Here is a 27,876-nt window from a genome sequence, read left to right on the forward strand (position 1 = left end):
TTAGCCTGCCTCAAATGCATTATAAAACACTTTATAAGCTTCAATGAAAGAACTACATCAAGAAGGTCTAACTGAATTAGAAAATAATTATCTATACTGTAGACTACCAAGCAGTAAAAATGCTTGATTGAGCTCCACATGGACATAATGACCACACAGATGAAGTAATGGTAATTTTCTTTGGTATGTAAAACAGCCAAGAAACCTCCTTTTGGGTAGGTCTTTTGAATAGAAGATGGGAAACAGTTCCAAAGAAGTGATTACAAGGTGATAATACTGTTTCTGAGCAGCAAGCAAAATACACAGCACGTAAGCATGAACAACACAAAACTGTTTTCATACTCACAATGATCACAAAAACCAGTTAGAGAGGTATAGAGAAAAGGACAAGGGTTACAGTACTGATTCAAAAAGAAGTCAGACACCTCCACACAGAATAGTGAAATGGTGGAGTGGAATGCTGGGAAGCTCTAGCCAAGAGAAGCAGAACTTGTAAAACTTTATAATGAGGGATAACAATGTTCAAAGAAACAAGATATAGAAACTATTTTTCCAGCATGATTCTAAAGAAATATCACAGTATAAACTGCACTTTGCAAGATCAAAGACTAGATATTACAGTAATTGTGCTATGAAATGAAGAGCTTTGATTATGTAGCTGTACAGAAGCTGCTGTCTCTCTAGAGTATGCAGAAAAAAACATAAATATTTAAGATAGTGCTCTCAGGCTTTAAAGGTTCTTGAAGTCAACTTCCCTAAAGCAGCAGAACCTTGGAATCATGGAATGAGCTCTGGTATAACCACAGCTGGATGTTTCCTGACTCATTTAAGTGAGACAGATTAATTTTTCGATCTCATGAGCAGACATACTGTCTACTGAGAACAATGGGAAACACTACTAATAACCCAAGAATGATCTTAAATAAGGAAACTGCTATCTAAACAAAATGAAAGTTTTTATGTATCTAGCCTGTGAGACAGTGCCTTAGCAAGAAACAGCAAGTGGTTTCTTTTTAAATGAAATAATAAAGACACTGGTGTAGACTTGACTTTTTCAAAATGTCTGGTTTAAAGGAGCCTCTCATGTACACTAAGGCAGTAAATCAAGTACAACTGTCCAACTTCCCCCTACTCTTAAAAGTCCCTACAGGAAACCTGACAAGAAATAAATGGTCAGTGCTCTGAGTGAGATGCATCAAATCCCACAACAAAGCTTCAGAGAGAGAAGGAACTTCCTTAGTGGAAGGGAACATACAAATTACATAAACACTGTTTAACTCTGCATACGACTGCATACATTGTTGTTATATTGTAAAAAGGTAGAAAAATGTCTCGTGTCTCTCCATCATCTGTCAGGCTGGCGGACAACTTCCTGCTATTAAAGAAAATGCTATGGACATCATCTTCCTATAGGCATTCATGTGTCATGCAGACAGACCACTAAATTTAATTTTGTTGGGCCTGTGTGCAGAGTCTGATTTATTTCAAGATATATTGAAGACTGCACCCAGGAAATTTTCAAATTTGGAGAATTTCACAATGCAATGGATTCACACTTTAACTGTAACAATGAAGGAAAGGTGCATCCTTCCCTAAATATCAAATTTTGTTTCAAAGCCACTAGCTAAGAAGTTTACATTCACCAGGAAGGATTTTCTTCCTCCTTACAGTTGATTCTCAGGTAGCATTTCTTCCTGTAATTTTGGAGTAAATATGGAAATCCTCCACTAAAATTATTTAAATATTCACTGCCTTATAATCCTGAGGTCTACAAATAAGGATAAAGAGATTTTTTGGTAGAAACACTCTCAGTTACCCTTCCTGGAATGTCTGACACACCACAGGCTTAAATATCACGAACATATAAACTACAATTTACAGGAACAGTCAGTTTTCACATATTTTCCAGAATATCCAAATACTTAACCATGTTTATCTTGAAAACATTTAAAGCTACTTTCACCAGTCACTGTTTGTTTGTTCATACTAATATCAAACTAGTGACACATAAAAAGTAGGTACTGCTTTTCCATCCCCACCCATGTGAAACACCTTTAGGCAGTTTCCAACAGCCAGCTATTGGCCCAATATATGCATGCTCTTCCCATGTCATGTGCATGAGAATGAAACTTTCAAGGAACTTCCTAGATTTTGTATCTTTATTAAGTCTTCCGTTCTTTAACCAAATCACCAAAGCTTAAAATTAATGACTGCCTTCATCTAAAGAAGAAGAGAATTTTGCTTGTTTCAGATGTCTTCTCATTTTTCTCTTCTCATAGGAGTTACCTTTTCCAACTGATCTGTGGAAAATCAGTCTATTTTCTAGATTTTCTAAAGCAGGAAACCTTATCCCAAAGAGATAACCAAGAGCTCACACGGCATTATACATTGTTCCAGTAATGAAACAAACTCCAAGCTAACTGGTGTTGTAGCATCAACTAGTGCCAACTTGATCGATGACAATACTGTAAGTGAAATTGTCACAAGCAATCAGTGCCAAAGACATTGCAATTCTTCCGCACTACATGAACTACTATGCCCGTAAATGAAGAAAAAGGACAAAGTGAAAGTGTAGAATAACTGGAGGTAACTAGATAGACTACTGTTCAGTGAAGTGAAATTTTCCATACCTGAAGATGTCACTCCCATCTGAGGAATAAGCTGTTCCTCCCTGCAGTTCTCACGACCAGGAACTAGTCTTTGATACCTTGCAGGATGAGGGTTGCCATCCACATCAACCAAAAATGGGGGAGGCATAAGGTGTGGAGCCTGCTGTGTCTGTTCATCCAGGACAAAGTTGTTGGCATCACGGATAAGGGGCCGATAATCACTATGAAAGAACATCTGATCTGCTATCTGTAAACAAAGTCATTTTGTAATTTTTTTAAAGAACCTATTAAAAAAGCATACAGAAGAGAACTGCCAAAAGTATTTTTAACAATGGTACTCATGGTCACTTTTACAAAAAACAGGGGTATAAGCTGATGTGTTTATTTCACTTTAAAGGGGAAAATTTAATGACTCCATTATTATTTTGTTTCCCAGTACTTTTCTATATTACACTGCAAGGAGAATAATCCACATGTTTGAGGGTGGGAAGCATTTAAAGAATAGGGGAATGGGTAATATTCAACTACTTGAAGAAATCTGACCAAATACAGTACTAATGTATTAGTTTATAAATTTTCTTTTATATATATATATATGTATATTTCCTCTGAATATATATTCTGATAATGAAAAACTGTGTCACAGACTTATGAGATATGGTGCAGGAAAGACTAGGAAAAATATTTATTACATCAGGGCATTGCCAAATACTTTAACACCATCAAAATATATATATCCTTACTATAATGCTTGATATCAGAAAAAGTTTCAGTAGATAAAAAAAGCAGAGATAAAAATTGAATTTTTCATGCTCTGAGTTTTCTTTTTTTTTTCTGTCCACCTGCTCATAATTTATTATAGATGACTTTCCACAGACCCTCAAGATTGAGGAATTCTTTTGTCCAAATAAACATAAAAAGATTTATGCTCCATCCCTTGCTGGCACATGTACCTCAGTATCGTGATATCAGAAAGATATTGAAGCGCAAGGAGAAAAGGAAAAGTGAATAGAAGATAAGCTGATACATATACTACACATCCCAAGACTACCGACTGGCAAGCAAACCCCATGGCAGCTCATGTATTCAGCTGAACTTGGAACAGTGAAAATCAAATCTCAAAATCATCATTCACACAAATTTAAGATTTCTAGTGCAATATAAAAACAACTAAACGATTGACTCAATGCATAGAGATCTCAAAAAAAATTTGTCTTTTAAGCATGCAGAGAGGAATGCCCAAGTTGTCATAGAACATCATCTGATTTCTGGAGAGTATGCTCTATCATGACCAATCCATAACACAGTTTCCAGTAACTTGTTATGTAGAAATCAGAAAGGCAGAGGTTAGAGCAGCTACTCAGAGGTCTCGTCTCTCAATGACAAATGTCTCCCACCCTGGAAGCAAGAAGACCAGGAAACAAAGATGACAACAGACATTTGTCAATTACAGTATCAGAAAGTGCATCCATATGAAGTGGATTAAAAAAAAAAGAATTGGGAAAAAAATCATAGGAATCATGGCACCTAGACCTCACAAAAACTCAGAAAAATAACAACAGGAAGAAATCAGAAAGATACACAGAGAGATGCAATGGAAAAGAATTTACTTCAGAGATTCAAAAGACTACTCTTACAAAACGCGTATGGACAAGGTGATATCCCACTGCAGTAAAAAGCTGACTGGATGAAATCCTGTTGCCAGATTTTTTGTTAACAGATGCCAAATCAGAAATATAAAAGTGTTTTCATGTGTCTAATGGACAGAATCGAGGCCTGCTTAACACCTTTGTTTCTTCATCTCACAATAGCTCAATATGATAGAGACAGAGGTCCCCTAGGAGGACTCTGAAAATCATAATAATGGAATATGAATTACTTACACCTAGTATAAGTCTTCCTACTAAGTGCTTCCCACACTGATAAAAAAAGACTTTCCAATGGCAAGGTCATACAAACTGTGAGTTTTATTATGTTGTGACTTGGCTGTACAGAGTTGTCCGCATCCCAGGTTTTGCAAGCAAAGGGAAGATCTAGTGCAATATCACAAGGGACTTTGTTGCAATTACACTTCTGTGCACCCTACAGTGCAATCAAGTATAATAGAGAGAGTAAATAACACTTTTGTACTCAATAAGATAATGTGGCATTTCTTGGAGAACACAGACTCTGGCCAACTCCCAGGTAGAATATCCCTACTGGAATCCAGGACAGTATCTTATCCTGAGAACAATCAGAAGAATTAGACATTCCAGCAGACAACCAGCTAGAAGTACTAACAATGAGACTTATTTGTTTATATACTATTAGAGATCAAATTCATGACAATAAGATGATACCACATCACCATCTGCACATGAGTCTTCTATTCATATAACTTCACAAACCCAGCTTGGGAATGAGCACAAAAGCTTTCCACAAGGTCTGAGCTCTATAGATAGACTCTCCTCCAATCACACATTCAGAATGCTCAGTTTCTCCAAATGGGCACAGTTACACTAAGAAGTTTTCCCCAGTACTGCACCAATCCACCATACATGAACTGTCAACTTGCAACAAAGTACTGTGGTTTGGGCAGTCTGCAGGAACAAAAGCCTTAGAAACCTCAGAGATCAGGCTCCCAGGGAAAGTGGTCACAGCACCAAGCCTGCCAGAGTTCAAAAAGCATTTGGACAATGCTCTCAGGCACATGATATGTTTTGTGCAGAGCTAGGAGTTGGTCTCGATCCTTTCCAACTCAGAATGTTCTATGATTTAAAATCAACAGAATAGTACCTTATGCTAGGCATTCCTGGACTAGTTTCCACCTAATTAAGAACCTCTGAAGTGCACATGCCCTGTTGACAGTGAACTTGGCTCAACTCTGGTGATGATACGCTAAGAAATTTCAGCTGAGATTGGCTCAAGGAACCCCAAACAAGCAGCAAATGTATTCTTTTTTTTTTTCTCCCACAAAAAGATTACTTCACAAAAACATGTATCAAAGAAAAACCCCACAAAAACCCCAACAAATGCCAAACAAAAAACAAACAAACAAAAACCCCACCCCATTCACCTTCCTTGTGGCCAAGATCACACTGCAGGGGAAAGCAAGCCTAGGAATTCGTTCCGGTCAACTAGGAAACGCAGATACTATCTGAACATAACATGAAAAAACATAGATGTAGAAAAGTAAGAGCTTGTTCTCTCAGTAGAGTTAACACTATCTCAGCTATAATCACTGTCAATTCAAAAACGCAGGAATATAGGACAGGTTACCATGCTTCTTTATTCTGTAAAATTCATTTCCCCAGAGAGATGGAAAACACTTTAAAGGCCAAAAAATATATATCCTACCAGACCATCTGACAAGATGTCTGAAACCCTCCCCAGTATCTGAGGGGAGAAAGACAGAAAAAAACCCACCATCTCCAGCACCTACCTACCTGTAGTTACATTTTCCCATAAATCAGGTCAGACAAAAACAGAGATGATGAAACCACACATGGAAGACATCAGACACTTCTGAGTTTTCTGTGAGTGAAAGACTGAGATTAAAGTGGTAACAAATATAAGTCCTATTTGCTCCCATTTCTTCTATGATCAGGAATGCCAAGAGTAACATTGGCACAGCAACAGCTGTAGAGGATCATTTTAAATCATTCAATAAGTGAAAAATTTTAAACATGATCTTTTCTCAGAGGCTGCAGCCTCTTCACCCAAGAGAACCAAGGGTCTGTAGAATTCAAGCAGGGAAAAGCAATTGTGTTCAATCTTCAAACAGATTTAATCCCTCACAGGTAAATTCTTAAATGGCAGTATAAAGAAAAATTCTGATCTATCACAGCAAAGACGAAAAGACTCACGATTTTTCAGTTTAATTTCCAGCATTTCAAAGTAGCAGAGGACTACATACTTCCAAAACAGTTGGAGAGAAAAAGAAACCTGAACTCATACATGGACATGGTAAAAAATTGTTTCTATTACAATAGGCTTTTAAGTTTGAAACAGTAAGAGCTCTGAAAGACAAAGAAAATTATCTGATAATCTTGATTTTCCTTGCTTGTGATGTCTCTACTCATTTGTTTTACTTGGAATGGAAGCGGAAATGCACAGATAGTAATAACCAACAAATAGCAACAGCAGCTTAGTACTGAGGACTTCAAATCATAGTTGAGAAACAAGGAGAAAAAACAAATCCCCAAATGCAAATCCTTCTGTAAGACTACAGAAAGAAATGCAGTAGCTTACAAGACAAAGACTAAAATTCCTTTTGCTCTCCCTCATTCGGGTCCCTCTGCATTGCTGTTTGCCAAAACGCTTTCAAAACCAGCCTGAGTCCAAAGATCCAAAGCAAAAGGCAAGATCCAAAAAACAGCACTTTACCAACAGCATTCAAGTGTCAGCTACCAGAAGCAGAGATGAAAATCCTAGAGCAGATAGGTCTACTTAAGTCTTAGGAAAAGGGAGAAGAGATATATCTCATTTCTTCCCTGGATGGTAAAAGAAAAACTAAGATCTTGTGGACACTCCAAACCTGAATGGTTCACAGAGCATGTTCCTCCACAAAGAAAAAAAAATAACACCACATATCTTTACAGTCATGAGGGTCTGTGGCAAGACACCCACACTCAGAATACACAATGTAGACTATGACATTAGAATAAAGATAAAATATTTTAATCACACTAGTGGTGGAATATTGCTGTGTAAGCACAACGGCATCCATGATGGTACTTCATTAACAGACATAAAATTGCATCATTAAAACATACAGTACATTTTTTTAAATAGTTCTCTCACAGGCTATGCAATATTTAAATACAGACAGCAGGAATTAGTTCTATTACACACCCTTTTCTTTGGGCTTAGTTAGGAACCAGAAAAAATATTTCAAATAAAATGTTTAACTATTATCAGTTCCACTGCAGCTTATTCCCATTATCCATGTGGATCCATTAGTAGATACTTGTAACCTTGTCACTTAGGAGAGTGGACAATGACTGGTTAATTTTGAATTCGTTTTTAAATTATTATTATTATTATTATTTTGAACTTCCCACATAAACAGTAGCTTAACAGAATGTTTCCATAATTTAAAAAAGGACAGTGAAATAAACCTCACTGTCAACAACAGGCATCCAAAACATCCCACATTATTGGCTCAAAATTGTGTCAAGTCATGCCCTCTTGAAATGAAGCTCTGAAGGAAAGTTTGCACAAATGAAGTCAACACAGACAAACATTCTGATTTTCATCTTGCACCGTACCTTGTCATATTTGCTACTGGAACCAAAGCCAAAAATCAGAAGATGACCGTGAGAATCAGTACATGCAAAATGCTGTCCATCAGGAGAGCACTTGCAGTCAAAAACTGCACCATGTCCTTGTCCTTCAATCTGAAATATATCAACATACAAAATAATTAACAGAAATTAATAATTTTCAATTATGATTCTCAAAACTGTGGTGCTGACATTGAAATTTATTATAAAATTTGTATGACAGTATACTGCTAGATGGAAGTTACTTTAAAACAAAGCTTACTTTTTTAGCTATTCACTATTCAGTGAATTTTGTAATAATGCTCATGAAAGATTCCAAATTGATAGCAGTAGAAACTGACAGACTTTATCCACAAAGCAGGCACAGTATAGGAAGTGAAAGTAAAAGCTTCCCCTTGAAAGTCCTGCTAATGAGCCTAACCAGAGAGCTGGGCCCAGTTCAGGGCTTAAGTCACTACACCCTTTCCATCCTCTGCCTTCTTGCTAAGCTACCCCAGTAGCAGTGGCTGCTGCGGTGTTTCACACCTGCCCCCTAGAAAACGCACTGACATTGACAACCCACATTACACAACTTAGCAACTCCCTGTTTCTGTAATTCCTACTCCTAATTTATTGGAGTGGGGAAGGACTAAATTTCTGTAAAAACTCCACCTTTTATAGGAGAACTGCAAAGATTTTAAAAAAGGAATTTTTACCTGATACTCATTTTCTGTTTTCCAGTTCCATTAAGCCAGAACAAATGGGTTTTTGTTTTTCCCTGCAACCTGTCAATCAAGCAGAGGTGACCAATCACCACTCTGAATTTTCATGTCTTCAGCACCTCTTCAGAAAGCCCCTTTCTATTCTCCCCAGCAAAGCACTTTTGCATTTTCTTTAAAGAGACACCAAACAAAATTCTTTCCCTAACTGTGGTAGGCCTATATATTGCCAGGAAAGGGGAAAACAAAACAAACTGAAAAACAATGATATTCAGCCTTCAGACAGTAACACTATGCACTTCTGCAGCACCTTCCAGAGGCCATCAGCATTATTTTTAAAAGTTAACAAATCAAGCCTCAAAAATCCTGTGAGGTAGGTACTGTTCTCACTTACAGGCTGAGACAAAGGCAAGAACTCTAAATCTTTTCCCCACAGTCTTACAACACACCCACACCCCTGCACATCCCCCCAGTGATAGAGGCTGCTACATCTATTGCCAGTGCTTTCAGGTATTTGATAATGGACTTTCTTACTACAAGTAATTTCCCTAAAAGTCAAATGAGTTTCTGCACTAGCAAAAGAGGAACATAAACCAAACCAAGTTTTATGTTCTATTTTGCCCATTATTCCAGAAGAAATGAACAGAAGTATCTTACATAAAGAGATGGAAAATAAAAACAGAACTTCAAGCAAGTGACACTAAATTCACAACAGTCAGGAATGCAGAATTAATTTAGTCTAAGCGAGATCCAACTACCACAGTAAAGTTACAACTTTGTGCTGCTTTTTGCAGATAGAAAGCTCACTGTATTAAAGGGAGACAGTTTGGGAAAGCAGGTGGAAAGCAGACAGAACTTTAGCACAATAATAAGCTTTGCAGAAATACAGTTAAAATTGGAAAAGAAATATTTTATACCTAGAGATTTCTGTTCCCTTACCCTTCCTCCAACAAAGGAAACATCAACGTCAAGCTTCCTAATGTTCAAGTCCTTCACAAATAAAATTTCAGGATTCAGCCTAAGTTTTGAATACTTTTTGTTTTACAAGGGAAACAACTATTTGCTAACCATGGCGAGGGGGGGAAAAAAAGACAACTATTAAGGAAGAAAAGACAACTATTAAGATGATGGGGTTTTTAATCCTTTCCATCAAGAAACGGTTTGGATGGACCATTTTCAAGAACCCCCTGGAAATTAGAGTGTTAAGTGGGAAACATTCCCTTCTTATGTAAAGAAAAGAATAGTGTTCTACTATTTGGGGACAAGTACAGTGCAAATAGTTTTAAACCAAACGTGCCCAGAATCTGGTTTTAAAAAGTGCTTTTGGAAAGGGCAACTCTAAGACCTTTCAGTAGAACCCTTCAAGTCTGAAGTACAAATACTTGGAAATAAAGATTCTTATAAGAACAAAAACTATGGCTGAGGATAACCTTCCAAGATATAATCACTATTCTAAATTAAAGAACAAAGTCAACCAGAGTGTGCTATCCAGTAGATTTTTTTTTTTCCAATAAAACTATTTCAGTAATAATAAGTGACACCTTACAATAGAATTTTTTCCATAATAAAGCTAACACAGAGGAGCTGGTCATTTGAAACAGAAACTAAACATTAAGTTGCAAAAAGGGAGGTTGTATCAGTTGTATCACAAATCAGTGAAGCTGTTACTTCAGCAAGCTAGATAAAGAATTTCAGCAAGAAGGAAGCTGCCTTCCCTTCTCTATCCCTTTTAAATCAAAGATGCAAGAACTACATGAGACTGTATCCCAAGAAGACATAAAGTGATTATTCTGTCTGGAACCTTCCCCTGCTGAATATAAGGACATCACTTGTGAAGGGAAGAAACTGCTCACAAGAACAGAAAAAGCACTGGTTATTTAAGAGCTGCCACAGAATCACAGAATTGTTTGCGTTGGAAAAGACCCTTAAGATCACATAGTTCCAACCCCCTGCCATGGGCACAGGTACCTTCTAGACCAGTTTGCTCAGAGCACCATCCAACCTGGCCTTGAACACTTTCAGGGATGGGGAGTCCACAATTCCTCTTGGCAGCGTGTTCCAGTGCTTTAACAAAGGCTGTGTCACAACAAAAGGCTGTGGAGAATGAATGTGTTAAGACATTCGAAGCAAGTAGCAAGGATTCTTCAGCTACAAACAGGGAAGAACCAGTGATGCTATACAAAGAGGACTAAGTGAAGATTATTTTTAGTCTCAGCACCAAGAATTAAGAGTCCAATTTGTCCGTATTTTCCCTAGCAAGGAAACATATGGACATTGGTATATCCTGAAGGGAGGAATGCTGATGCAATAAGAGAATGAAAAAGGGAAGACTCTTCCTCTCAGGTTTGAGGAAAGCTTATTTTCTGCCCCAAACTAGGAAGAATAGAGCTGTCTTTCTTCAGAAAAATAACTAATTTTTTAATGCCAAGAAAATATAACTCATTCAACCTAGCTAGATTTCAAAGGCGTAATATAGTATTTAAACTTGATTCAAATGACTGTGATTAGTAGGAGAAATGCAGAGTAGGTAAACTTTATAAGGAAAGGATAACAGTTATTGATTTTGGAAAGACAAACAGAGCTAAAAGGATGTTATCACTAAAGTTTCTCAAGTCAGGCCTTTCTGGTTTTGACTACAGAAAAAATAAGAGCCCTTTGATGAAATGAACATTAGGGAATCATCCACTGAGAATGGATTTGGGACAGCATAAATTATATCAACTGAAGCAATTAAAAGCCAGCAGGACAAATGCAACAGAGCATGAACCTAACAAGATTATTAGGAATAACTTACTAACACATTTACTGCCAGAAAAAAATAATGAAACTCAGTCTACATACAATAACACTACACATTTCTACCACATCTTCCAACACAAGTCACCAGCACAGTTAAAAAAAAAAAAAATAATCAGTGAACTAAAGCCTCTACTAGCCTGAGGTAGAATCCATCCTTCATCTTAAGTAACTGAAGCAATTAGTTGAAAACACAGTGAAAAAGATCACGGTGTAGTCTTTGCAATGCACCACATATAATGCAGCAACAAAAAGAAAACTAATTCTAAACCAGACCATAAGTGCATGCAGAAAAGAAAGTGCATATGTGCTAGACAAATAGACAATGCTAAGAACAAAATCTTCCAAAGCAGTACATGGTTTTTTTGCTTCCCATGTTCAAGATAAGTAAATTCTAAGAGGAACAGCTACAGAGTCACTCATCATGATAACACAAAACCTGAGAGCGAAGCTTCTTTATATGAACACTAAGGAAAGAGGACTATTTTGCATGATCAGACTAAAAGACCTTTGCAGGAAAGGAACTGCTATACTAAAAGATCTTAAACAGGATGAGAACTTCCCTACCTACATGCACAGGAACAAATGAATATTAGTCACAAGCAACATTTAAACTTGAAAACTGAAATTCAGATTCTAATGATTGCAACAATGGCATGCTAGAACAAATTTCTGAAACTAGCAAAAAAGCAGCACTAATTGTTATTAAAACATACAACCTCATTTATAGTGATGAAACTACATCATAACTGCTCAAGTCAAATCAGTCTCCAAGTATCTGGAAGTTCCTTTGCAGGTTTGTGCTCTCCTTTGCTTTAAGGAACAATCTTCAATCACAGCATGTTTCCATAAGCCAAAAAATATCTACAGACTTTCTGCAAAGTTAAAGCAGGTTGCTACTCATTTGGAGGAATAGAAAGAAGACTTGCTTTTTAAGTCAGTTTTTAAAAATAAAAATTTAAGAAAACAGCAAATCTTCTACACTGCTTCCAGAGCAAAAACAAGAGATGAAATGGTAGGAAGAAGACTAGAAGTAATTAAATTCTGAGTAATATATTTACTAAAAATATTTTTATCTTCCTACCAGCCAAGTCAGTTATTCATTCAGGAATGCCTTATATCTCATGAAAGATAAATCTATCAGTTAAAAGGTCTGATAAGTCACCCACCCAGTGGATGCCTTAAGTTATATAAAGGCTATATATATATGAATTATTTACAGCTGTTGTTGTTGTTAAATATTTTTCTTAATATACATCCTGCAAACTCAGTACTGGCTTCTTCTATTTGAACTATTAAGAGAATTATGCTGGTTTTGTTCTCCAGAATCTGTTTCTCAGGATGCGCTCTTATGTGCTAAATTGAGAGGTGAAGCCTCTCAAAAATTTCAAACCATTTCAGTAGGACTATAGACAAACTGATTCAAAATAATGCATCCATAACCTTACTTAGGTCATTCTGTATTTCACATGGCTACAGAACCTGACCTAAAAATACAACCCCACAGAATCCCACTGGAAGTGGAAGACTTTATGAAGGCCACAACATAAGAAATACTGTTTTCACATCTCTAGTTCCCATTGGAAATTACAATATGTTGTTCATATAAGCAAGAAATGTGCCTTTCCGACATTAGTCCAAAAAAATCACCTCGTGTGGCAGAAAATCCACACACAGAGCATTCTGCTGAGGTGTTCTAAATGGAACCTGATCTTTCACACTGTTCTTTTGACAGGGACTTCCAATCTTTTGATATGTCATTTAGCCTAAAACTAATCAAGTAGTTGCTAACAAAGACCTAGGTAGGCCTGACAGATTTACTGTTTAAAGGAAAGGAAACAATGTTGTAAGTAATACGATGCTATTATGGCTTTAGTTTGCCAAGTTGCACTGAAAGTATAAGTAGAATTAGAAAGTAAGAAACCACATCACACAGATCAGTGGAAGATCAGATTTCGGAAGATGGGGCAGGAAAAACATTAAGATACACAGACATAAGTAGCCATAGCATAGGAACTGCCTGTAATGAAGTGTCCACTTAAAGCTAAAAATAAAGGACAGTCAATAACCAGCTCTCTGAAGGAGTAAGAGCACACAGAAAAATCCAATTGCAACTCAGTAGTCTCTGCTTGATTGACAACTTGCAGGAAGAAACCCTTCTGACCTGAATCAGTTAATGCCATAACACTGACAGTAAATTCTAAACAAAACAAGGATTAAACTGCACTAAAACATTTAAACAGTCATTAACAGGGAATGTGTGCATCCAAATTCACAAAAACTAGACGTCACTGCCATTATGAAATACATTCTTACTACGACCTCCATGGAGGTTTCTAGTATTTCTGACTGATTTATATAAAAACATAAAACGTGTAAAGAGGGCAGAGAAACTGGGCAAGGAGACAACCCACACATCACTGCATCCAGACAGTCTGATTCTTCAACTGTACTACAGATTCCCCATTAACAGGATCAAAATTACACCCTCTACAATTTCCATTGTAGAAATCAGGAAAATTCCTGTAGGTTGCTTCAACTTGACCTTTTTATGGTCAAGTTCTGTACATGATGATTTCTGTCACTGCTTATGCTAATAGCTCCAAATCAATATACAACATATCCAAAGCTCTCAAAAGCTAAGTGTTTCTATTAAAATTTTTCAAAAGATACATTGTTTAAAAGTTGGAGAAAATATATAAGCTTAAAAAAGAATCATGCAATCCAGCTACTATACATCCTAGAAAAGTAATTAAGGATTTGTAAAGAAACACATGGAACCAGGAATAGCACCAGACAACTTTACATTAGACAATCAGCTACAGACTTGGGGACAAAACATTTGGACATTATCTTCAGCAATCTTATTCTTATTCCTTAATGTCTGTGTTGCCATAACTTTCAAACTCAACGTCATTGTGTGAGACGATTTTAGGGTTGAGGTTTTTTTATTTTGGTGTGTTTTGGTTGTTTTTTAATGTATAATATATATTTAATATCTAATATAAAAAAATGTATCTGCATTTACACACATGTACTTGTATCTGTCTATGAAAAGGCATATATTAACCATGGTAACTTCACGCAGTGAATGTAAAACAAAATTAGCATGAATGTACTCACTTGCTTCAAAGCTTTCTCACTGGATGCATGGCAATACACATTTTCAGTTTCAAAAACAAGTTTAATGTTTTAAATACAATTATTGCTCTGTTAAATTATGTATCACCCCATTTCCTGATTTTATGCCAGCATTTCTAAGTATAATCTGTTTCACTACTACATCATTTGAAATAAAAGCAGCATTTAGAGAGATACAACTATAATCATCACATAACCAGACGAGCACGACCTTACAAGGTAGGTTAGTATTTGCTTGCTGATTCTACTGCTCCAATTGTTTTCAAAGGCAATCAAATGAAATAAAGGAATTTCAGAGATCACCTTCAAAACAACCTTATCAAATCCACTTTTTGTTTCTTCAGCCCAAGGCTTCTCAATAAAGAAATAACCTGAAAAATAAAACTAAGGACCAATACAAGTCAGAGTTTTTTCTTTACTATAACACAGACATAAGAGCTTGGGTCTTAACTTCAAGATTGGCCAGAAAATCAAGAGATCTAAAAATAAGTTTGTGAGCATTCACAAACAAGTTATATTCTCTTGATCATATGAAAGCATTACATATTTCATTTCATAAGACGTCAGAACACAGTCAAATGAAAGCTACTACAGTAGAGCTAAAAGTAAATAAGGTTTTAATGAGCAGTCTGACACCATTCCAAGATTCTTCCAACATACTTTTTCTTCTGCCTAACTTTTGCAGTGGTAACTGTTAGAAATGTAATCATCTTGTAACCCTTTAAGTGAGCAAGCAGATGCTGGAGTCTTATCTCATCAAATACACATACAGAGATCTCCCAGTGAAGTAAAACTTTTGTTCTTCACAAATAGTATTTCAGGAATAACCAGACATAACCACTACAGCTTTTCAAAAACATCTAGCAAAATTTATTTACACAACTGTCTCACTTCATGTACCTGACATTGATGTATAGAGATTAAAAATTTAAATTACAATTAATTGATTTTTAAAGTAACAATATATAATCCTTCATCTAAAAATTAAATAGCGCTGAGAGAGGTATTAAGCACGTTTGTTTGAAAACTACATAAACAAGCTGTGGTAAATTTTTCCCTTTGGGGTATTTTTTCTTGAATTTGTGGTAAAACAATTACATTATAGTCAGTCATGCTAAATACCTGGTCTTCAAGTCTTGCTAAGAAATCCTGACCATCTTTCTCAACCACAGCTCTGTATTTTCATCTTTCTGATAACAAGCACTGAACCATCAAATTTGAGACTACATTAGAGAAGCCAACCCAAGCTACAAGTCAAGCTGGTAAGACAGGATAAGACGTTCAAATTTTACACTTCTATAGGTGCAAGTAGAAGATGCTTGTATTTTATAATTCTATAGCTAAAAAGTTTGCAGAGTCATTAACAATTTTACCCGGCTGCAAAGCTCTGAGCTTTTTTTTTTGGGGGGGGGGGGGTTGGGTTTTTTGTTGGGTCGGGGTTTTTTTCCTAAGGATTACTAACTTCTGCAGTACTTTCTTAGCTCCAGCCAAGAACATAAGCAAAAAATCAGCCTCCAAATTTGTTAGCTCTGATAAAGTAGCTTATACCTGCTGCACTGTATGTTCAACAATAGTTTATATTTAAGTTCTTTAGAAGAACTTTAGAGTTGCTATTCCCTATTAATACAGTTGTTAAAGAGAATGACTACATTTAAGTTTTGATGTGGCAACATAATGCCAAGTCATATAACTTTATCTTGTGAAAGGATCCATAACCATTTATGTAAGGTTCCAGTAAGATGTTCTTCCATCCTTTCAGAAATAAAAGTTTCCTCCTCATTTCTCTGTTAGCTGTCATTTTAATTTAGAAGAAAAAAATTCCAAAAAAGAAACATATATTTGTTAATGCAGTTAAATCCAGACTTTATCCTAAAATTTTAAGTAATTTGCTTCTGGGATGACAATTTTAAATGAAGTTGGACAAAATAATGTGCTGCTAAATTTCTATGAAAACTGCAACTGCAAAAACTTGAACTTATTAGAAAACTGTCACTTTTCAATTCATCTGCTTACAACATTGTACCTGTTTTAATGTATGTTTTTTGACATATATGTGAGAAACTATACTCATCACACTAACCAAATTTTTGAATAAGCTATTAAACCTTTTTTTAAAATAAACACAAAAGTGTGTAAATCTTTACTTTGTTTAAAAAGTGTTCATATTTAAGGTCTAGGTTTCATAATCTGTTGAAATTTAATAAACATATTGTAAAGAACACATGTAAATCACAAGAAGTCACAAGCTTTCTAGTTCTGGATACAATGTCTATTTACATAAAATTTAACTAATGCATTTTAAATGAAAGTGTGGGACTATTCATCATGAGCTTCCAACAGAAGACTGCCTAGAAACAAAGAAAACAGCTAGAGTTCTGATACAGAGGTTTAGAGGAAAATATGCCCCAGTTTAAAAAAAAAATTTAAAAATCACTAAGTTTATTTTAAGGACCTGTAAGAAGCCTTATCCTATCTTACACCAACTACAGCTATCAAAGACATTGTTGTCCTTTTAGGACTCAGTGAAAGAGCATATCTTAGCTCTTTCTCAGCTCCAGCATCACAGTTTTTTAAAAACAGCCAAGAAATGGAACTGTGGCCTATATCTTCTCCAGTAGCAATGCAACAGGCAAGTCAGCCTGCCCCTCAGGCTTTGCAATTTTAAAGGTTTATTTTGTTTTATTTCTTTTTTCTGACCATTTCCATAACAGTGGGACAGAGGGCATAAGAATGACAAACACCAATTCAAGCACTAAGAGTTACACTGCTATTTTTGAACTACCAATATGGTTTCCAGGGCAAGCAGCATTTACTAAGTGGAGAGTAAGCATTTACACAGAGGAGAACAGTAGTGTTTCTGGGGGAGATTAAAGCTTTTCTTTCACACATATAACTTGCCATTTCAAAGGGAGATGAAGGTGGGAAAGGGGAGGAGTGGGCTCAGTTAGAATTTTTTCTTTTTCTTCCTCTTCCTCCAAAAGAATCAGAAGGTTGCTTCAAATGACTAGTTTAGAGTTCAAATTCTAATGCATTTTTGAAACATACCCTTGATATTTCTATATGCTCTCATGAAACATGCTTTAGCATTTAGAAAAAGACTTATCACATAATTCTCAACAGTTAGAGATATATACACTGTGATGTATAAGTGTCAAAGGCTGAGGTAGGTGGCTTAGCCTTCCAGCAAGTCAGGTAGTCACAAAGGTAGGAGGATTTTGAAATACTCAGATCTGTGAATTTAACACCAAATTGTAAAAATACTCTTTTTGTATCCATTTTTCAAAGCATTCTTCACAATACGATGAAAGAATTAAGGCTGTCTTAGCCCCGAGTTCCAAGGGAGTTCCAGAACTACTACCCAGAACGTGTTACGGACACCCTAACACACAACAGTGCTCAGAAAGACCCTCTTAAGGGCCACAAGAATCAGTCCAAATAACCACTTCACAACCGGGAACACATTAAGATTACAAATAAGCAAAAGGCTGACCTTGACAGGTTGTCAGGCACACAGGAGGCCCCCAAGGCACACATATTGTAAGAAGGCTGACTGCTGGCTACAGCTGAGCCTGACTTCTCAAAGAAGTGACTCATATCAAGAGTCAATCAAGTAAGACAGAAGAACAACATCTAGTCATGAAAGGTTTTTTGCTGTTGGTTTTCTTTGGGTATTTTTTTTAAACTGTCCAGGAGATTTTTTTTTTTTCTTTAAAGGCTTCAATATTCCTACTTGATTCATTTCTACATTACACAAAGATTACACAAAGATAAGGCTAGTCTTTATCAACTAAAACACAGGCTTTCTGTTTGAGTAATTGCAATGCCTACCTACAGAATCTGCCTAGTCAGGTAGCAGATTCAGGCAAAGCAATGACATTCAAAGACAGAGTAAGAATTCCAATATTCCACAGTGACAAAAATTGTAAAAATGCCTGCTCTTCCCTAATCTTTCATTCTTGCTACTGTAATACAGTCTTCATACTTTCAAAAACATACTTTAAAGTAACAGGAGTCACCATATGTTCCTGAAACTGCCCACAAAGCCATGCTATAAAGGAAATTAAAAAAAAAAAAAAACAAACAACAACAAAAAAAAATACACAACACCCACCGAAAACCCCTCAAGCAAACAAAAAAAACCAAAGAGAAATAACTGAACTACAGGCCTGTATATACCCTAAAATCTTTTAGGAAACTTCTTTTAATATTCTTTTACAGGGCAGCCCACTCACAGGACAAGAACTATCAACTTTACCACAGGTGAAACCTATAGTCCAAAAAATAACAATCATGGGCAGCACTGTAACACCACACCACAATCTACGTAGGGTCAGACTCGAGGAACACCAATACTTTAATGTCTAAATTACAACACCAACAAAAACCCAATCACCAAACCAAACAAAAACCAATGCATCCACCTAACATTACTAGACATCTCCATTTAGATCTGAAATATTAAGTCCTCATAGTTTTCCTTTTTTGCCTTCATATGTTCTCAGCATTGAAAAACTTCTGCCTAAAGCCTAAGGGCTAAGCTGCAGCACATACTATGCAAGTGCCAACCCTGGCATTCCTAACAAACCAACAGTGTCAGATCTATTAGGAAGTAACTCAGTGGGAACACCTCAAAACACGCTGTGACAAGAACTGAGAGGTGTACACCTTTTATTTATGACCTGACAGAACACCAATCCTGCAAATACAAAAGCTTGCCTGAAGGCAAAGAATTTCTACCACTTTCTAATTTACCTAGAACATGATTTGTATACCCAAGCAAACTAGCCCATGCCTAGCACACAGGCTACAGATCCACATCTCTCCATAGTGACACAACCTGGGAAAATTGGGAAGAAGTCTTGTCTAGGGCATTTATAGCCAAGATGCTCTCCTGAGTTAGTGGCAGACATTGAATTGAGCACTTTACTACTAAGGATAGAACAGAATCTAGGTCTTCCATTTCCCAGCTCTAACAGCTAAAGTAATCCCAAAAAATGAGTGCCACCTGCACCTGTAGACTCCTTTACGAAAGCAAGGTCTTCCCTTGGTTGTTGGAAAGCTGCCTTACCACACAAGGGATCCAGATGCCTCATTGCAGCTTTGAGTAAGGAACTGCATTTCAAACACATCTTTATGTACATTATCATGCAGTTGCTTTCACCAGACAGCCCACTATTCAATGTATTTTTTCCCCTGGATCATCCACTAAGACACCTACATCTCATGCACTCTTCAGCAAAATGAACTACAATTTAAACATTTACAAGAGTCTGTGTTGTTCTTCTGTAGCAACAACACTATTTTTGTTAAATACATAAACTCTGAAACAGTTGGCTAAAGGAATCATTTAAGATTTATTACCGTGTTTCTTCAGAATGCTTCTTTGTACCTGGGAAATACAACAGATGAAACTGCCCTAATACTACACCAAGAACACATTCTTCATTAGCAGCTGTATTAAGTCAGGACTGGTGTGAATATGACATAGGCCAAAAACCAAATACCTGTATTTGCACATGCAATTTAAAAGCATCTCAGGACTTACTTGCTGCATCTCAAAATTGTCTAAAACATTTTAACCATCTCACATTCTTCTTATTTCTATGGCAAATTTCACTCTCTGGCATAGCGAATACACTCCCTGAGTGTAGGCGACTCAAGTCACTGAATTAAACCAGTTCTGAATGTCCATGGACTCCAACACCAAGTTATGCAATACTTACACAACTAGACCAAATGAAATGAAGACTACAGGTGAAAACATGAAATATATAAAGCATATATACTTACTGAGAGCGTGACAGTCATTTATGGGACTGAGATTACTATTAATGATAAAGACCAAAATCTGGCAAACAGATCAAAGATGCTTCAAACAGACCAAAGATGCTTCAAATTAACCATAATTGTGACAATTGATTTAACAGCAGATCTTCAGTTTAAAAACCTGGGAAAGAATATTCTGCAGGACCACCAGAGTCACCTAGTGGGACCAAATTGCAACGAGCAAGAAACAAATAAATAGAGGAATCAACGTTTAAGTTAAATACAAAACAAAAAGTATATTTGGTTACTATGATTTGCCTTGCAATTTCATATTCACTGACTGTATAAAAGAATTAAGTTTCAAACTGATTGACACTGCTTGCATCCCTTGATTTTTTTAATTTTTTCTTTTAACATTGACAATGAAGGCATTTGGGGCAGGGTGGAAAGCAATTTAAAAATATCCAGCTCTACTTTAGGGATTTGTCACAAGGCTTTAGACGTACAAAGCAATCCATCTAGGATAGAAATACCTTACTGGACTAATATCAAGCCAATAGTCACCTATGATTTTGGTAATGCAATCAACTCCCCCAAGGTCTGCAACATTTTTTAGGGAACTCTTGTTATGACAAAGCCACCAAGTGCTAGTTCTGGTACCACAGACCAGGAAATGATGATGAGACATTCTTGAACTGTAAAGCAGACATCTTATGTCAATTCAACTCTTAGGTTTCGTTGCTCCAGATGATGTTGCCTGTCTGATCCAAAAGAACCCAATCTGTAAAAATTCCCTGAACAGAAATACAAATACTTTTTTTAAGAAGCATAAGATGACATATTGAACAAGTGAGTGAAGGTAACGGCACTTGTCAAAATAATTTAATAGTGGTTAATCTATTGATGTTCCCAGCTGATTTGCCATTTAGGAAATGGAGAAGACTGGCAGCTCTGTATGAATTCATGCCCTCTCGTAGTAAACCAGGACACAACCTTTGCAGCTCTGCAGAGGTGACTGCACAATGTCCTCTGCCTGCCACCCAACACCTAAGAAAACCTCTAATTTCCACCCTTGTCTTTTGAAGCATCAAACACAGAAGACTGGCTGGTGAAACATTCAGTCCATAGGGAGATGCCTCTCGTGCATACCTGGCTCATACAATGCAATTCCTTGGTTTGAGACAAACTGATTGCCAGATGTACAATTCCCCTCACCTCACACAGCAGGCAGACTTCCTCGTATTAGTTTCAAGCATAAGGCACAGATTACTAGCTGCTGAGATCTTCTGATTGTCTACAAATTTCTCTCACTCCAAAGATCTTAAAATGTATGTGACTACTATCCTTTTTACGTGTTTATGTTGCACTGCACTCTTGAAATATTTCAGTCTTTCAGTCTTTTGGGGGCTGCCTAACATCACAGGGACCTGTAATTTAGGTTCTGATAGCTCTTAAATGGACTTTGCTTAAAAAGAGCAGATGAGCTCACACTATTCTGACCTAAACTCCATGAGAACCATCATACATCTACTGTAAGCAGAACTGGAAATGCAAGCTAATCATGCAATGAGAACATATACCTCAACTAGCAACAGTGAATAATAGCACCAAGTGATGAAGACGTGTGCTCGTAGCTCCAATATTATTGTCTTGATCCTTCATAACCTCAGTTACAGAAATCACTGCAGAGAGAAAGCTACTCAACCTACATCAGTGCTGAAGGAACCTAGGTTGCGCTCTCTCTGATTAAGCTTAGCTGAATTTTCTCAGAGACTTTATGAACCTACTGTACTGCACATCTCAAAATCTTTCTTTAGGTTCAGTAACCTTCCTGGCTTGAGTTCATTTCTAAATGTCCCTTATCATTTTGTTAATATATCTATGGTAGGTCTCTTCTTCAGATGATCTTCTTTATGCTGGTCTCCAAGACTGCCACTACAGCTGAAGCCTGTTTGCCTACTCTCAGCATTCCAAATGATAGTGGATATTCTACAAAGGCTTTTTTAATTTTCTCCATGAGACAAAGTCTGAATTGCACAATACATCATTACCTTTTTGAGGAAAAAGGTATGTACAAAGACCCACTTAATAGCAAGAAACAGATGAAAATACCTATTGTATCCATCTTGCAGGAGAATCAGTTTAGTGCAGAACAGACCAAATTTGAAACCTGCATGTGGAGGACCTCTACACAGAAAGGCTGACAGTATTCTGTCCAATGGGCTAAGGCAGCATACAATGTTGTATGAGATCGGGAGACTCCTGAAGAGCTTTAGCCAGATTAAGAATTAGTAATGCAAAAAACAAACCAAGTTCCACCTTAACTCCCCAGGCAGGAAACAGAGCAATAAAAGAGGGTCTTTGTCACCCTGTCTCTCACACATGATCTCTGACAATGTAACTAACACTCCAATTTTGTGTAGATCAAGCATATAGAAAGAAAGCTCTATGAAATACGGCCAAAGAAACAATTTGTAACATTTTACTCAAAGATTCACTCTTTGCCCCACTGAACTGAAAACGAATTTCTCTTGACTTCACCAGATGCAGGATCTTGCTCTATACATAAATCATACTTCAAGATGGCCTACATAAGAATGTACTAAAAGCAAAAAGTTTAGAATGGTTGCTCTGGCACATCTGTATAAAGCACAGTAATTACCATGTTGAAGTAAGACCGGATTTTGACCCCTCTTGCCAAATCCCAAACTATGACATTTCCATCATGTCCAGCAGAGAAGAGAACTCTTGGATCAAATGGATGAGGTTCAAGCACAAACACTTCATCTTCATGTCCCTGAAAATAAAGACACAGCAGAATGAAAAAGAGTATCGTCTCAAATACTTACGCAAGGATTCAACATGGTAACACTAGCAGCTGCCACTTTAACCTATGAAAATGCCCAGCAAAAACTACTTTGAGCACACTCTTTTGGTAGCAGTGCATTACACTCCTTCCTTTCCAGCTGCAATTTTACCTTCCTGAGTAGTATGTCAAGTATGTCACCTTCACAAGTATGTCCCAATATTTTCACCAGGATTTTAAAGATTAGTGTCCACAACATTTGGTACTTGGGGGTCTTAATATTTGACAGATTTCCATTTTTTTCAGCGGAGTACCAGTTAGACATTTAATTTAAACCCAAAAAGAATGAAATATATAACTTAAAGTTAGAGAACATCTTCAAAATTAATGCTATATTTTAAAGCTGTGCATTAAGTATTTCCATCTCTGTATCAAGTTACCTAGAGTAACCCATTTTCTCAGTTACAAAAGAAGTGTCAGACATTAGTAAACCTGTTGATTTATTTTAGTTAGAATACTAACTTTGTACTCATGGAATGATTAGGTTGCAGAAGTGTCTCTGTTTAAACAGGACAAATTTATCCATTAACAGTATTTCAAAACACCACATTACATAAAGATTAAAAACCCAACTGTTTCCTTCTCTCCTTCAAGATAGAACTTCAGTTAAAAAAAAAAAAAAAAAAACCCAACCAAAATGTCCAAATTTAGTTTCAGACATCTTGAACAGCAATGGTTATTTGCAACTTTAAGGTTTTATTTTCTAATAAGCAGCTGATAGACATCTCTATTACGTTTCAATTATCTAGAAACATTTGTCAAGGTAGTTTTCAGACAGGAAAAAACATATAAGGAAGAATGTTTATAATGTATAAATAAATTTTGCATTCAAGATTGATAAATCAAGATGGTACACCTTACCATGAGAATGTGAATGAGCTGGCCAGTGAAAGAATTCCAAACTTTCAGAGTCATGTTATTAACTGCAGTTATAACAGAGTTGTCATGGCGGTCCCATGCCACCATGGTCACTTTCAGCTTTGTGATTTTATCTTCAACTCCTTGCAAACTTTGTCTAAAACAATAGAGTAAAAAATTTCAGTGTAATCCTACTTTGCTAAAATAGTTTAACACTACTAACAAGTGAAAACGCTTCTGTATTTTGCTGTATTTGTAAGAATATTTCTTCAAGAAACCAGACAAATTAAAGATGTTTTCTATAACGTAGCACATTCAATCACAAAGAATTGTAGGTACTTAAACAATGACTATAGGATCTTCCAGAAAATGCTCTCTGATACATGACCTAACTAATTTAAATTTGATAGCTACAGTATTTGTTGTAACATCTAAAGAATAAAAATCCAAATTAGTCAACCAAGGAACAGTAAATTGTCCTGAAGAATATTTGCAGTAAGTATTTCTCAATATGGAGAGATGTATTCTATACCTTTAAATGATCTGAATTCTCGGACAATATTTAGTACTACACCACTACCCTGGCATCACTTTACTAATCATAATATGGCACTTAATCTTGCATGAAACCCAAACAACAGTAATCTATAATAAATCAATCAGAATACCCAAAAATTACATTTTTAGCAGCATGATTTAAAGACTAATCACCCTTGAATTCTCTAGCACATTTATTTCTAGGAAAACATCAGCCAAACTCAACAATAGCATGTCACCACTAAGTAGGCAGACAAAATACAGAATCTTCCATATAGTAAGCACAACAACACATTGCATAATAGTATCAACCCAATAACAGAAAATGTAGTTATAGCCAAATTCCCTTCTAGATTCAATGCAGAACCCAGGAGGCTTTATAAGCTGAATTAATTCTTTCCTTTCAGTGCAGCAATTTCATTTTCTTTGATAAAACCATTCTTGTGCAGAAAAGATCAAATTTAAAACTGCACTTATTCCTCTAGTCACAAGGATAAAACAGAATTCTGCTATAGGTGCTTTAGTAAAATGAGCAGTTCCGTTTCTCAGATAAGTTCAGCATTTATGGCCACAATGAAGAATCCATTCCTCTTTTGCACAGAATCAGTTAAAATGAAGAATTTGTACTGAGAGTAACTCAGTCTGTTATCAAAGTACCAGCATTTTGTACACTCTTGTCCAACAGTTTGATACCTACGTTTTGTTGCATCTGCTCATAATTGACAGGATACTGTCTGATCTAAACATCTAACTAAATTACACTTTATTTAGCCTTCTCTTCCATCACTCTCTTCATCTTTCAGGTATCTTTCCACAGATGACTCCTGAAACCATTATAGTTTTTTTTTCTACTAAATATCCTTCAAAACATTCCATATTAACAGTAAGGAGGAAAAGGTTTATCCCTTAAACCTGTTACAGATCTTTTTAATTTATGTCAACTGGAAAACATCTTCATGCCAAAATAAAAAGGTGCAAGCATCAATTCCTACTAACTCAGTCTCCATCTTCAAGCATCTTTTGTTGCTTGTTCTAGTGTACAGAAGTTTCCCATACCTACAAACTCTTCTAAACTCTCAGATTGTTTTAACAAATTACAGAGCCAGCAATTTCTTTGCTCTGGCATGTTGTATGAAAAGGACACAATACTTCTTTTCTGGGCATGCAGGTTCCATAATATCTGTAAATATTACTGAAATGCAATCAGTCTCAAGAAAAGATGTGACCTGGTTTTCTTGCTCCAGAAATAAATGTCTACGTAAAAAGCCATATAAATTTGACCTTCAAAGGGTTTTGGTTATCTTTTATTCTTTTAATCTAATCAAAATACTAGTGGCACTATTATCAGGACAAGCTAATTTCCACAGCTGAATATGTAGTCAAATGTTTATTTTCATTGAATTTCAAGAGCTAGATAAGCATACTGTGCATTTAAGCAATAATAATTAATAAAATTTTTATTAATAATAATAAATTAATAATAATTTTTCTTTTCTCTCACTGTCTTTTTAAAAAAATTTTTAGTAAGTCAGAAAATTATAGCAAAGGTCCTCAAGAATCTATGTGATAGCAGAACATTTTACATCACTTACCCTGCTGGGCGAGTAGCCATATCTAACAAAATGCTTTTCCATTCCCTTCGCTTAAATTGCCAGATTCGTGCTGTTCCATCACGGCTTCCACTCACAAATCTAACAAAAGCAGGAAAGAGTTACTCAGAGATCAAAGGCAGATCTGTACAGAAAAGACACCTGAAAATTAAAGTCCCAGAATTTAGAATTCAAAAATGGAAGCTATGAGTAAGAAGTCCAAACAGTGTCAGAATCCGGTACAAGTGGTTTGAGGTTAAAAACGCTTCCCATACCAAGAAAAAAATTGAAGGCCTCCAAAAAGTCAAACTTGCTTCCCTATCCTGAGCCCGTTCCAAACTAACAGTTCCATGACCTTTGGTGCACCTTGCTGAGTTATGACACTGCACTGGCACAGGGACACCATAACCCAATGAACATTCCAAGGAGCTGACCCTATCACACACACAGAGGTCAAGAGGAGAGCCCTGCCAGCAGAAGTACAGACATGATTTAAAATAAAACCTATTCCCAATAAGTTAGCATTGTATACTGAGTAAGTACTATGACACTTATATGAAGAAGTGTTTCCCAGCTTGAGTTTCTCTCCCACTCTTTTCTTTCCCCTTTTAGAGGTTCAGGGGTAGGAGGAGGAGAAAAAGGTGGGTGAAGCTTGGTTTACAACTATTTGTATCATGATAAAAGTGTACATTAGCACATCAAATAAGTGAAAGTGTCAGATACTTCGTAATAAACCAAACTGTTTTCTTTAGCATCCTTCATATCCAACATCCAGAACTTTAGGTGAAACATTAAAAAAAGCCTTAGGCTAGCTAAACAAAACATTGTTAGATCTAGTTTGATATTTTTTCTGTATCCAGCAGTCATTTAAGTGAAAAAAGGTTTACACGTTAAAATATATCTAAAAGTACACGTATTTGATATGTGAATATATACACACACACACATTTCTTAGGAAGAAGTTTCAAGTATTTTCATAATTTTAGCAAATTCAAAATACTTCAAGCATTACAATGAAAACAACTGTGAAACTAAGGAGTACTATGAAAAAGAAACAGTGAGACTCCAATAGTTATAGATGATTTTACTGGATGAAACTCAAAACAAAGCTCTTTGTTTTAATAACTACCTCTGGAAACTAGTATTTACAAATGTCTACAAGGTCAAAAAGCTAGCTCTGAATAGTGTGCTTACCTGCTACTACTATTAGAAAACTGAATGCTGTCAACTTTGTCCTATATAAAAAAAGAGCAGAAAAAGAAAAAAGAAATCAAATTTCTCCAAATTATCCCCTTTTATCCAAATTATTACTTTAATCAAGTACATATGTAATTTTAAAAAAATGTATTTACAGTATGAAACTCCAACTCTGATATCTTCTCTGGCTGACCTGATCCAAAGAAATAAACCCTAATGATGTGATCTGTACTCCCAGTGGCCAAAAACATTCCACCTGAGAAAAACAAACAGATAAGACTTTAAAAAAAGGGCAATCTACTGTTATTACAGTATTTTCAAAGGGACATAATATCAAATATTTAAATTTATTCTCTGAAATTTATAGCTGCATCTCATTTCAACTATGCCTGAAACTGACCTTTAAGTCAAAACAAGATTTAGAAACTCCAAAGTTTAACTAGAGTTGAATTATCTCACATTTGCTGTCAGTAAATATGCATCAGCAGACATATCCGAAAGATTAGTTAACTAGAGTAATTTGCTTGCATCTAAGCCTTTAGAAGCCTCCCTCTT

At 36.1% G+C, this 27,876-nt stretch overlaps 1 protein-coding gene across 2 annotated transcripts in view; it reads right to left on the minus strand.

Annotated features, from left to right (window-relative positions):
- LOC125322963 (pleckstrin homology domain interacting protein) overlaps positions 1–27,876 on the minus strand; it is a 108,801-nt gene that overhangs the window by 46,335 nt on the left and 34,590 nt on the right. For both annotated transcript variants that reach the window (XM_048297427.1, XM_048297426.1), the window contains exons 11-17: positions 27,477–27,577; positions 27,319–27,359; positions 26,128–26,226; positions 24,002–24,155; positions 22,937–23,071; positions 7,859–7,987; positions 2,631–2,856 (exon numbers count right to left, since the gene is read on the minus strand). In XM_048297427.1, coding sequence (XP_048153384.1) covers positions 2,631–2,856; positions 7,859–7,987; positions 22,937–23,071; positions 24,002–24,155; positions 26,128–26,226; positions 27,319–27,359; positions 27,477–27,577 — 885 coding nt within the window. The remainder of the gene's footprint in view (positions 1–2,630; positions 2,857–7,858; positions 7,988–22,936; positions 23,072–24,001; positions 24,156–26,127; positions 26,227–27,318; positions 27,360–27,476; positions 27,578–27,876) is intronic.

The sequence above is a fragment of the Corvus hawaiiensis genome, chromosome 3 (genome assembly GCF_020740725.1).
Source record: "Corvus hawaiiensis isolate bCorHaw1 chromosome 3, bCorHaw1.pri.cur, whole genome shotgun sequence".
Lineage (NCBI taxonomy): Eukaryota > Metazoa > Chordata > Aves > Passeriformes > Corvidae > Corvus > Corvus hawaiiensis.